The 13,203-nt window shown below is 37.2% G+C and overlaps 1 protein-coding gene across 5 annotated transcripts in view; it reads left to right on the top strand.

Moving 5' to 3' along the window:
• Positions 1-13,203, top strand: part of Neo1 (neogenin 1) — a gene marked incomplete at its 5' end in the record, with an annotated part of 133,830 nt that overhangs the window by 89,328 nt on the left and 31,299 nt on the right. For all 5 annotated transcript variants that reach the window (XM_013519002.1, XM_013519003.1, XM_013519000.1 and 2 more), the window contains 5 exon segments: positions 308-357; positions 1,498-1,645; positions 4,070-4,180; positions 5,375-5,569; positions 11,417-11,512. In XM_013519002.1, coding sequence (XP_013374456.1) covers positions 308-357; positions 1,498-1,645; positions 4,070-4,180; positions 5,375-5,569; positions 11,417-11,512 — 600 coding nt within the window.

The raw sequence follows: 13,203 nt of genomic DNA, 5'->3' as shown, positions 1-13,203 counted from the left end.
TATAATTTGAATCTGGAAAAGTTTAGTCTAGACAACATGGTACCTCCTTGAAATAAGTAACTGACTGAAGAAGTACAGCCTGACTTGGGTAAGGATCCATGCTCATGAAAGTGTCTTCTTTTAAAAAGTCAATCAAACATGACCACTTCTCATCCACTTGGTACCATCAGTATGAGGGTACTGGCAGATGGGTTGAGGTTTTCTCTTTGCATAATCCATGTTTGATATGTGTATTTGTGTAGAATGTAGCCAAGGTATATGGGGATGATTTAACTTTTTTTTTTTTTTCATTTTGTGGCCTGTCTAGTTCCCAGTGCTGCTCCTCAGAATCTGTCATTAGAAGTGAGAAACTCAAAGGTAAAACTTTGTAATGCTGCCTGCTATTCACTTTCCTGCTGTACAGCTGAGCCTCAAAGTGACTTAGAGGAAGATATCATTGGAAAGCATCAGAACAGTGAATACCAGTGTTGTAATTATCAATCTGCTTTTAAAAATGCTAACCTAATATACTAGAATATAACTGAAAACACTGATGAGTAAGCAGAGAAATAAGACCGTATCAATATCATACCTGCCAGTAAACTTGGGCTTAGAAACCATCTTGTGTATTCTGTTTAACTTTACTTCTTTCTCTGACTCCAAAACTTCCTTGCCTTCCTGCACATAAATTGCCTTTTTTTATGTAAACATGATATTTGAGATCTAAACCATTCAGAACCTTGGTGGTGTAGCAGAAGGGAATAAAATGTTAGTGATGACATGGTCCCATAGTCCTGTAAGTTGTTTGGCCTGAAGGCAGGCACTATAGATCCGGTTGCATGTACTCTCACCACCTAGTCCTAACCAGGTTCACTGGAGGTCTATGTCTCTCAGACTCCAGGGCCCCTGCTGGGCTACACAGATAAGAAAAATTATCAGTCCTTTCACAAAGTACTGCAGGACTTCCACCCAGTTATTAATTAATGATCCCCCCTTTGGAGAGTTTTAGATAAAAATTGTTTAATTTCAGCATTTTCTTTTTTTTTTTTTTTTTTTTTTTTTTTTTTTTTTTTTGGTTTTGGTTTTTCTCCGGTACCAGGAACCGAACTCATGACCTTGCGCTTGCCAGGCAGGCGCTTTGCCAATGGGCTAAATCCCCAGCACCTAATTTCAGCAATTTTCGACTAGAGACAGAAAAAATTATGCCTAACAATGATATACTTCCTAATCTATGTACCCCTTACCCTGTGCTTTCTTTTTGGGAACTTCTGACCAATGTCTTCATTCTGAGAAAGTACTCAGAAAAGCAAGGGTCTAGAGTGCACTGCTTGAAAAATACCCTCTCCCCACTTGACCATGAGAGTTTTTAAATTATTATTTTGAATGGTTATTGAATAAAAACTATAAGCACCCTGCTATCCATATGTCCCTTTTCTTTACACTGTGAAATCAGGTTAATACAGTTAGGACCAACCTTTAGATATGTTCAGCTTTTCCCTACAATTTTGTCTTTTCTAGAGTATTATGATTCACTGGCAGCCACCTTCTGTAGCCACACAAAATGGGCCAATTACTGGTTACAAGATTCGCTACCGAAAGGCCTCCCGCAAAAGTGATGTCACCGAGACCTTGGTAACTGGGACACAGCTATCTCAGCTGATTGAAGGTAAGCTGGTTTGTACAAAGGCAAAAGCTGGGGTGGGTCTTTCTCAAACATTGAATTGTGCTAGTCTAAGAGCTGCATTGAGCTGTTGACTTAAACATGGTTCTCAAAAATTTGTAATAGTCTGCTTCTTACCCACTACAAAATAATGAAAAAATACTCATAGATTCTACCGCTGGTGAGTAGTAAGATTGTAACTTTTATTTCTTTCCTTACATTCTCCATATTTTTTGTTTTGAATGTGTGTATTGTGTTTAATCTGACGAAGGTAAAACAACTAATAGGTAAAGACATTATTCCATTCAATCTATTTGGTTACAGATTTTTTTCCCTTCCTTCCTTCCTTCCTTCCTTCCTTCCTTCCTTCCTTCCTTCCCAGTATTTGAACTCAGGACCTTGTGCTCACCAGGCAGGCTCTGTGCCACTGAACTATATCCCCAGCCCTGGTTACAGAATTTTATAAAGTGATTTTTATGATACTGACACCACACATGTGTATGTGGCCTGTGAGACTTTATGTGTAGCTACAGCCATGTAATAATCACACTTGCTACTACACTTGCTACTACGGATACTAGAAGGTTTCAGAAAGTTTTCTCAGGGAGAATGTCCTTTGCATAGTTTTCCCGTTAGCTTCAGTAGAACAAGTGGCATACCTGGTAAAAATGGGCCCAAATGCAGATTTAATACAGGCTTATCATGTAGGAAACAGAGAACTCTTTCTTGCCCCCAAAGAGAGCTGACTATGCAAGGATAAGGTTTCTCTGCAGGAAAATCTTGGGAAGGCCACTCTGAGGCACATGTAACTCAGAACAAAGTCTAGGCATTTGCTAAGCTAATAAAGAAAAGGGCAAAATATGATCTGCTCAGATCATAATCAAGTTTGTAGCCATAGCAAGCACTTCCAAAACTCCCTAAAGAATAAAGACAGCAGTTTTGTGAGCATGATCTCATCCATGATCTAGATGAAAAGCATTTATTGTGCCTGCATGTATTGGCCCTTGATATGTAATAGTTAACAAAACAGAAATCTTGCGCTCTTGAAACATTAACTTGAAGCTTGATAAGTGCGAGGGAAGAGTAGGGATTATGAAGCTCCTGTACTGAGCAGTGTGTTATATAATAACACATTGCCCTATCTTTACAGTGTGTTGTGTACATTTGGTTTATAAGTTTAGAGGAAAAGGAACTCTTGGCCACTTTATATATTCCTCACTTCTTCCTTGCACAGTGTTGGACATTCTGACTCTCCCAGAGGGCAAGGAATGCTAATCAGATTGGTTGGCTTCTTTCTGGATCTTAACTGAGCCATGTTTGCCACTAGTCTGGGCTGCTGTGTGTTAATAGTTACAGACTCACATGCAGCCCACTCTAGCACTTTCTGGTTCATTATGTGCAGAGACAAGACAGGGAAGTAAACTGACCTAGGCCCAGCCATTTTGCTCCTCTTTTAGTCCTTGCTTTCTTGTGGGACAGATTTGCACAGATTCAGCATGGTCCTGTAGAGAACAGAACCATCCAAACCCTCCTCCCACATCATGTGCTAGTATTGGTTAACTGAGCCAGTTGCACCCTGACATCGTGTTCAAGTTACATTATCGCTAACTGTCTGTGATTGGAGTTTTTATGCTGCTCTCAAAACATAGCAATATTTGGATATAAAAAGGTAGGATAATTTTCATAATCTTACAAGGCCTGCCATAATATCTGATATTTAATACTCTAAAAATATATGTCTGAATGTTTGAGTACATGACAACATTATTAACTATTGTGCTGCTTTGTAAGATGGACTTTTATCTATGCATGTGTCTTGCCTTTGGTACATTAGTACTTGAATTAAATAAGTTGCTGGTAAATAAAAAGTTGCATAATAGAAAAACTTGGGGGTTTTTTCCTTGTATTTGCTATAAATATATTTGGGCAGTTAGCTGTTGAGAAATAGATTTCTAGGCCATATTTGATGTTTAAAATTTTTTCTGCTGTGGTTATGTGAGGGCTCAAAGAACAGAGGTAACCTGATAGGAGTTACATCTTTGCATTCTTTTCTGGGTTTTGGTGTCTTCTGAAATGAACTGACTTTGTTCCTTTGTAAAACCTCTTTGATTATTCTTGACCTTAGCATGCTTTGTAAGAAAATGAAGGGATTGCATTAAATGAGCTCAAGGTCCCTCAAGTTCTTAAGCAAAAATCTCTAATCTCCTGGGAACTTCAGTCGTTTCTGTTTTTTCTCTTGGGTTGTGTGAGCTTTATTCAGCCTTGACTGTAGAGATGGGCTATATTTATGTTTTGCCTGTTCTATGCTAATTTAGTCAAGTTATTAAATGAGTTGGGGGAGTAAATACTTGCTTTGATGAGAGATTACTAATCTTTTGTTTTTCAAAGGTCTGTTTCATCTTCTTTTCCCCCCTGTCGTTTGGGTTTCAGGTCTTGATCGGGGAACTGAATATAATTTCCGAGTGGCTGCTCTAACAGTCAACGGTACAGGCCCAGCAACTGACTGGCTGTCTGCTGAAACTTTTGAAAGTGACTTAGATGGTAAGAACAAACAATGGGCAGGACCAGCACATCACAGATACTGTATTAACCATAGTCAGTGAGTCACACTGGAAACCCACAGCTTTGGCTTCAGTCTGTGAACTTTAGTGCATTATATTGCTGCTGTTCCGATAAAGCAACATTGTTCCCGAGATGAACTCTTGCAGTGGAATTGTCTCTTTAAGCGGAACAGAATGAATGAAGATGTATAGATGCTTTGTCAGCGTGTCCTCCCAAGGCTATGAAGTAGATGGACATTCTAAAACTTAATGTTGAGCCACATCAGTTGTACCTTTATTTCAATTAAAGTTTCCCATTTTCCTGAGTCCTGAGTTCTTGTCCTGTTTTTACCTACCTCTTCAGTGAGTGTCTCTTATGTGGATGTAATGTGGTGGTACCTTTATCATTGACAGGTACCATACTTGGACAACAAAAGATCTGCATTCTTTTTTTGAGTCTCCTTTTACTAATTTTTAAATTAAAGTAGTAATTTATACCTGGAAGTATATTAAGAGATCTATAAATGTCTACCTTTTAAAAACCCCTTAGCCTCCTACCAACAGAATTAATTATTGCTCTTAAATTTTATTTTTTCTGATTTACAGATTTATAGATCATTTAAGAGAGTAAGTGATACCATTGCTATAATGTCATGCTTCATTCATTGCCCATTGACAATAGGCTTCTAATTTCTTGATGCTTTTTTTTTCATTATCCCTGTGAGAGCTAGAGAATGGGATGTGGGACAAGGGATGAGCAACTATTGAAGGTACTTTGTTTTCCTCCATTGAACAAAGACTGGATCTGTCTTCTTTCCACATTAATATTACAGTATCTTACATTTAATGCTATTTCAGTTTTCTTTCCTTCTTAGGAGGCAGTAAAACCCTGGGCCTGCTGGGTATAGTAGTACATGCCTGTAATCCCAGCACTCGGGAGGCTGAGACAGGAGGATCGTTGTGAGTTTGAGACCAGCCTGGGCTACAAAGTGAGCTCAAGGCCAGTCTGAACTGCATAGCAAGACCCTGTCTCAAAAAGAAACAAAAAACCAAAAATTGGGCCATATTTCACTGTTCTCTTTGAACTCTTGGGCCCAAATACTTCGTCAGGAGGCTGAAAACATCATTCCCCACCGATGGTGAAATATTATAAAGGAAAATAGGTCTCATCTTGCTTTTCTACTTTGCTTCCCAGAAACTCGTGTTCCTGAGGTGCCTAGCTCTCTTCATGTTCGCCCACTTGTCACTAGCATCGTAGTAAGCTGGACTCCACCAGAGAATCAGAACATTGTGGTGAGAGGGTATGCCATTGGTTATGGCATTGGTAGCCCTCATGCTCAGACCATCAAAGTGGACTATAAACAACGCTATTATACCATCGAAAATCTGGGTATGTTTGCTAAGTAAATGAAGTCTTTGTGCATCAGATATCTATTTACTTATTATATAATCATTTTGTTTTTATATAATAATTGCAGAAATAATACAAAGAATTCCTATATATTTTACATCCAGATACCCCCCTAATGCTGACATTTAACCACATTTGCAGTATCCTTCTCTGTCCATATGTACATACTTTTTCTCCTGAACCATTTGAAAGTAAGTTGTAGATATGGTAATTCCTACTAATACTCTTATCATATGGCTCTTAAAAGAAATAATGTCCTAACACACCCGCAGTTACCACATTCAGAATTTTCATTGAGGCAGTATCAAGAGACTATATTCATATTTAACACTTTTCTCATCAACCTTCTTTATAACAAAAGAAAAACATTTTTTGGTCCAAGATCCCATGTTGCATTTTGTTACCACATCCTTAGTTTTCTTTGACATGAAACAGTTCTTCATATTTTCCTTGGCTTTTATGACTAATATTTTTTAAAGTATAGGTCATTTATATTTTATAGAATTTTCCTCACTTAAGACTGGTCTAATACCATTTCCTCATTACATTCAGATAATACAGTTTTAGAAGGAATGGTTTAGAAGTGTTGGGTTCTGACAAGTGCATCATATCAAGAGATATGCAGTAGTCTGTTGCTAGTGATGTTAACTTTAATCACTTGATCAATATGGTATCTGCCACGTGATCCCACTATAAAATCATTTTCCTTTGTAATTAATGAGTGCCTTATAATGGAGATATCTTGAGTCTTTGCAAATATCCTATTTCTCATCAAACTTTCGCTCACTAGTTTTAGCATTTCTGGTAACAGTTATTATTCTAGTGTTCCTAAAAAAACTAAAAATAGAAATTCCACTTGACCCAGTGTATTCCCCTTCTAATATCTTTCCAGAAGAGTTAAAATCATTGTATAACAGGGATACATGCATACTCATGTTTAGAGCAGCACAACTCATATTAGCTAAATCTTAGAAGCAGTATATATGTCCATAAACAGATAAATGGATAAAGAAAATGTGGTGTTTATATGTAATGGGGTACTACTGTGCCATAAATAAAGATAAGCTTGAGGCATTTATAGGCAGATGGATGCAACTCAGTGGTGATAGTTCTGGTTCCATATTTCTTCTAGAATGTTTGTTAGCATTCTGTAATAAGGAAGCTCTTTCTTGCACTCAGTCAAGAGCGAATGGCTAACAGTTCCTGTGTCTGCTTGACATCTCCCTTCTTTGTTTGATCATGTTCTTCCTTTTTCACACAGTAAGATCCTCTGTACTCATCTGCTGTTTTACTAATCTCAGCCCTGGAATCAGCCATTTCTGCAAGAAACTCTGGTTTCTTTTATGATAAATGGTTTTTGAAAACAAATTAGCTGAGCACTGTGTACTCACTGTTACTAAGGAACTTAAAAGCTACTAAAGCTAGAAGCCAGCTAAGTAAGGTCGTAAGCCACAAAGTCAATAAGTAAAAACGGTTGTATTTTCATATGCTATTAAACACTTAGAAATTGGAATTAAAACAATACCACTTACAGTAGCATCAAAATAGAAACATTTAGGAATAAACTTAAAAAATACATGAAAGGTCTGTGTACTGAAAACAAGAAATGTGTTGCTAAGAAAAATTTAAAAAGACACAAATAAAAAAACTGTATTTATCAATTTGAAGACATTGTTAATGTGACAGTTTGTCCCAGTGAATTTCCAAGAGAATTTCCAGTAGACTTTTTTGTAGAAACTGATAAACTGACTAAAATTTTTATGAAAAACAAGTAAGAATACCTAAAAAATTTTTGAAATAAAGTTATCTTATTTCGTGACATACTGTTAAACAGTATTGAAGACCTTGTGATTTGATATTGGTATAAAAGTAGTATAGATCAGTGGAACAGTATAGAATCCAGAAATGTATGATTTGTTTTTTACAAAGGTGCTAGAATGATTCACTAGGAAAAAGTCTTTTCAACAAAAGGTGTGGGGATAATTGGGTATCTGTATGAGAAAGAAAAGAAACCTTGTCCCTAATCTTACTTCATACACAAAAACAGACCTAAAACTTCAAGAGGAAAACAGGGAAAATGTCTTCATGACTTTGGAGTAGGCAAGGACCTTTTTGAGTACAGAAGAGCACAAATCATACAATTTTAAAATTGATAAAATGGAATTCATCAAAATTTTAAACCTTTAAGACACCAATAAAATGATGCCACTTTAAAGACATTTTAAAGAAAATGTCTTCCATTCAAATATCTGACATAGAATTTGAGTCTAGATTATATAAAAGTTCTTACAACTCAGCAAGAAGAAAACCCAATAAAAAGGTGAATAGAAAATTTGGACAGATACCCATACCAAAGAGATATATGAGTGAATAATAAGCTTGTGAGATGCTTAGCGCCATTAATCATCAGAGAAATAAAAGTTAAAACCACAGTGAAGGGGCTGGGGATATAGCTCAGTGGCAAAAGTGCCTGCCTGGCAAGCTTGAGGTCCTGAGTTAGAGTCCTGGTATCAAAAAAAAAAAAGCCACAGTGAAATGCCACTCTACGTCCATGAAAATTAGGTTAAATTTAATAGAGTAACAATGCCAAAGGTCAGCAAAGATGCAGAACTAGAGCTCCCATACTTGCTGCTGGGAATATGTGATGGTACAACCAATTTATAGAACAGTTGGAGATGTCTTACAAAGTTAACTGTCCAATCCAGGAATCCCACTAACCAACAGAAAATCTACATAAAAGGTTGAACAAAAGTGTTTACAGTTAACTGTAATAGCCCAAAAGAAGAACTAGTACAAGTTTTTATTAAGTGGTAAATTGTAATTGTGTTGTATCCATGCAGTCGGATTCTACTCAGTAATTAAAAGAAACAGGCTACTGGGGCTGGGGATTTAGCTCAGTGGCACAGCGCCTGCCTGGCAAGCGCAAGGTTGTAAGTTCCATTCCCGATACCAGAAAACAAACAAACAAACAAAAAATAGGCTACCAGTACATACAATAGAAATAAATTAAAAAATATTATGCTGAACAAGAGGTTAAACACAAAACAGCATATGAAATAACAAAATAGGCAAAATTTAACCTGCAGCAACAAAGCAAATTCAGTGATTTCATGAAACTGGGAGTGACAGGAAATGACTGGGGCACAACTCCATGGTGGGTCCTTTATATAGGTGCTGATAACATAGATACATAAATTTGTCAAATATAATGTATACTGAAACAGGTACATATTACATACTAATTATTTTTCATAGTTGATTTAAAAAACCAATATTTCAGAAAGATTAATATTTTATAATAAAGAATTAATTGATTTGGGGAAGTATGATTGCTTTCCCAAATTGGATTATCATTATAAATCTTACTGTGGAGCCGGGGATACAGCCCAGTGGCACAAGCGCCTGCCTGGCAAGTGCAAGGTCCTGACTTCGATTCCTGGTACCAAGAAATAAAAAAATAAAATACTGTGAATAAAATCTTATTGTGAAAGATTTATCTTTTAATTCAGAATCTGCCCCGATGGAATTTTTTAATCATTATTTCATAAACATCTTTGCTAAGGACAACTTCAGATGCCTTACAAATGAGTTATCTTCATCTTTGTCGGTAAAAAATAAGTTGCAATTTCAATCTATTTAAAAACAAAGTGGCCTTTCACTTTTTCTTTCCTAGAAGAAACCACATAGCTAACCCCTTAAGTGCTTCCCCACCTGAGCAGTCTTACAAGGTAATTGTTGGAGAGCAAGAGCAAAGCTTTGCTCAGGATAGAAACGTCCCTGTGATGACCAGCCTCCTACTGTTTCCTTTATATAACTGCTAAAATGGAAATCCTTTGCAGCACACTTGCAGGACATGGTCCTTGACCTAAGTCTAACAGGAGATGGAAAGTAAAACACAAGAAACAGTGAAGTGAGTTGAAGTGAAGTGTGTTCAAAGGAGGGGGAGCTAGCTAACATGGCACAGTAGAGCAGTCTGGAAAGACTAGCCTGGCTTGAAGGATTGTCAGAATAGTGTTTGAAACAGAGAGATGAGAAGGAGCACTGCCTGTGTGGAAGAGAGTAAACAGGTAGTCTCTGTTAGAAAAGAGGGTTGCATATTGAGAAATAATAAGGACAATTAATTTGACATAAAGCAAGGTTGAACTATATATTTTTAACCTACATGTATGTAGGGTACATATAATGCTAAGGAAAAGAAGCAACTCAGAGTTGAAGAAGTACATTTTGGAATTCATGAAACTAGAGCTCTCTCCTGAGTTTCACATCCGTATATACATCTGCCTGTTGGGTTTCTGCACCTAGATATATTCAAATTCCTTCTGGTCCAAAATTTGAAGTTAGTGTCTTTTTCCCAAAACCTTCTATCAATCAACAGATATTTGCTATCCCAGTCATGCTAGAGATAGAGCAGTGAATTAGATAGGTATGGTCATAGTTATTAGAAACAATACAATATTAAAGTAAGTGTTCACAATGCTAAGAAACAGAAATGGTGGTAGAGGCAATGTAAGTAGAGACTAACCAGTGTGAGATGAGCCCTTTCAGATGAATAGGTTTAGTTATACATAGAAGTGGATAGGATGTGTTCCCAACCTAGCCAACACTGGTGGAAAAGAACGTAGTGCTCAGTGAACAGAGGGGTGGCCAGGAAAGATGGAGCACGTAGAACAAGGAAAGACTGGTGAGAGAGAAGCTGAATCGATGTCTTGTTTTTCTAGAGAGGATGAGAGAGAAATCTTAAATGATTCCTAGATTTGGGGCTTGAGCATCAGGATTGATAGTAGTGCTGTTTACTGACCCAACAAACCCTGAAGCAGGTCTGAAGTGGAAGGAGAAAGGGAAGAGGAAAGGCAAATATTTGGGATATTCAAGAGGAGATGCCAAACAGACAGTTGAAGATAGAGGTCTGGGCTCACAAGAAAGGTCCAGACTAGAGATACGCATTTGCAGTTGATGGGCAGTTACAGGCTAATCAAAACTAAGGGAATAAAGCACATAGGGAGAGTGCAACAAGAATAAGCCTTGGAACTGTATATCCTGAAGGATCTGCCCCTGTCCCCAATTTTTAAAAAGGACATCATTGGGTAGGGTGTTGCCCAATCCACTTTTTCCTTACCAGTCAGGTGGAAAGTTTCACTGATTCTATTTGTTGTCATTTCTGTCTGACCTGGTAACACCAGGTGCCTCCACATACTGCCCATTATTATCTGAAGAGTGGATGTGCAAACAAACAAGTCAACTATTGAAGCCAACACAGCCCACATGAAATGCAGCCCCTTGGTCTGACATTGTAGAATCACCTCCAGGCCAGTTAAATCTTGCGTCATATCTTGTCCAGCCAAGAAGTCTGCATGATGACTAGGTGAGGTTTGCTGGTGTGGATCAGGAGGCCCCCCTCTGAAGTGCTGGGGGTATTTCACACTTACTTAGTGTATCCCCTGCTTCCCTCTCTACCTTGGTTGTTCTAGTCATTGTCCTTCAGGGAAGGAAAAGAGTTTATTTATTTTCAAGCTCCTCTGATAGGCTTCAGCATAGCAAAATCTTGTTAAATCACTCTCATCCAAGCCTTGCGTCATGCAACAAATATCACTAAACCATAGTAGAAGAGTCAGGCGCAGTCAGCATCCACTACTGAGACTGAAACCAGACGTTGATCTGGCTGGATTTTTTTTTCCATCATCCCCTCTCCTCATACTCGAAAATCCAGATTTTTTAAAAAAGTTAAGTCTTTCTTGAATTTCTCTGCAGTTAAGATTATGCACCTTTAAATTTAAAAATTTTTGTTGTGAGGATTTTCAATTGTTTCAACTTATTTCTTTCCCTCAGATCCAAGCTCTCACTATGTAATTACCCTGAAAGCATTTAACAATGTGGGTGAAGGCATCCCGCTATATGAGAGTGCTGTGACCAGGCCACATACAGGTAGGGGACTCCGTCTGTCTCTGGTGCTCAGCACTTTCCCAGCAGCTTACATATTGGCATGGATCCTGCCTTCCTGTTCTTGAGGAAAAGTATATGGCAGTTTAGGGTGCAAACTTGAAGTGGGCACATAGGCTTTCAGCATGGAAAGTTTGATTAATTCCTGGTTTGCTTCTTGGATAAGAATATACCTGTTGCGTAAGCCATTCTGTATAGGTAGGTACACATGTTTTTAGCGTGTTGGGATCTAGAAGGCATAGTTTTGAGAGACTTAAAAGTGATTTTTCATCTTGTAGCCATGTTAATTATAACTAAAATGAGTCAAAAAGTGAAAGTACCTCTATATCTCTAGAGGAATTATACAGGTTACTGACTGGGGCAATAAATATGTGATTGCTGAAGTCAGCATTTGCTTTCTAGTTACTTGGTTAGGAAAATATAATTTTATGTACTTTTCATGTGCTTCATATTTATATAAAGCCGGAGGCATTATCCATTTGATCAGTTGTACGTTTATTATAAGAGTGAGTAATAGTCATTGTTTTTTTAATTATCTTTTAAATATCTCTAAAATAAATCAGTATGCATATGATGTAAAATTTCTGTAGATACTAATTTAGATTTGAATGAGAGTTTATTGAAGTAAATATATTAGAATTGTCATTTTTTTCTTTAAAGGGCGCTGAAAACCAGACTTTCACAAATACTTTTTTTCATTTGTTGCCCAAAGAAATACTTTTTGTTCATTTATTGAATAAGTGCTGTATGACATCTTCTAGATGCTTTGCATGATAACACAAACTTGGCAGTATTCTTGTTAAAAGTTGATTTCTGTCCCTTTTTGTTTTTTAATGAAGCTTTTACTTCAGACTAACATCATTACTACATGTTTGATAGTTCTGTCCTGTCTTCTGTGTTCCTACAATTTTTAAATTCTTTTTAAAATAGCTTTAGTATTCCAGGAAAGGGGTAAAAAAGTACAAAAAGAATATTTAGGTGGTCCTCTACTTGCTTAATTGGGCTGAAATAGAAAAAAAAAATGAAATTTATTTTCTGTGGCTTAAAAATGTTGTACATTGGCTGGTAATACACAAGGGAATATTCCTGAATCATAGAACCTAATTACCTTTTTGAAGAGTTGGTACATAGAAGAAAAAAATGTCTCAATTCTAATGATTTCTGTACCTGAAGATGCATTTCTGTAGCTAATTACTATGTGTCCTGACAGTCTTTCAGCAAAGCCCTTGATTATAATGTATGCTGTTCCTCTGTTATTTTTAGACGTCATTATGCAGGAAATAGACTCATGGAGACTATTACTTTAGTGCAGTAATTATTCATAAGGCCTGTGCCGCTTCAGATTTTAAGTTATAGGAAGAACTAGTCGCCATAACTATGTGGGAAACCCATTGTAAAACCTGAACTTAAAATAAATCAATATATGTATACTTGGAGAACCTAGCCCCACATTGTGAAGGCCCAAAGGGATCTTGCTGTATTGCTCTAAACTCACGGTCCTTAGTATTTTTGTGCTGTGCATTATCCCTCTGTTTTGTGGTGGCACTTAATGAGGTGTCTGTTGCCAAGGACACAGCACAGCATCCGAAATTCTGACTTTCCTTTCCATCAGATGAATACTCTGATTTCTACAGTTCTTGAAGGCTGTGGAATTTGTTTTTTTTTTTTTTTTTTTT

This window comes from Chinchilla lanigera, unplaced genomic scaffold (assembly GCF_000276665.1).
Source record: "Chinchilla lanigera isolate Chin_1 unplaced genomic scaffold, ChiLan1.0 scaffold00049, whole genome shotgun sequence".
Classification (NCBI taxonomy): Eukaryota; Metazoa; Chordata; class Mammalia; order Rodentia; family Chinchillidae; genus Chinchilla; species Chinchilla lanigera.
This window is presented reverse-complemented; position numbering and strand designations above follow the sequence as displayed.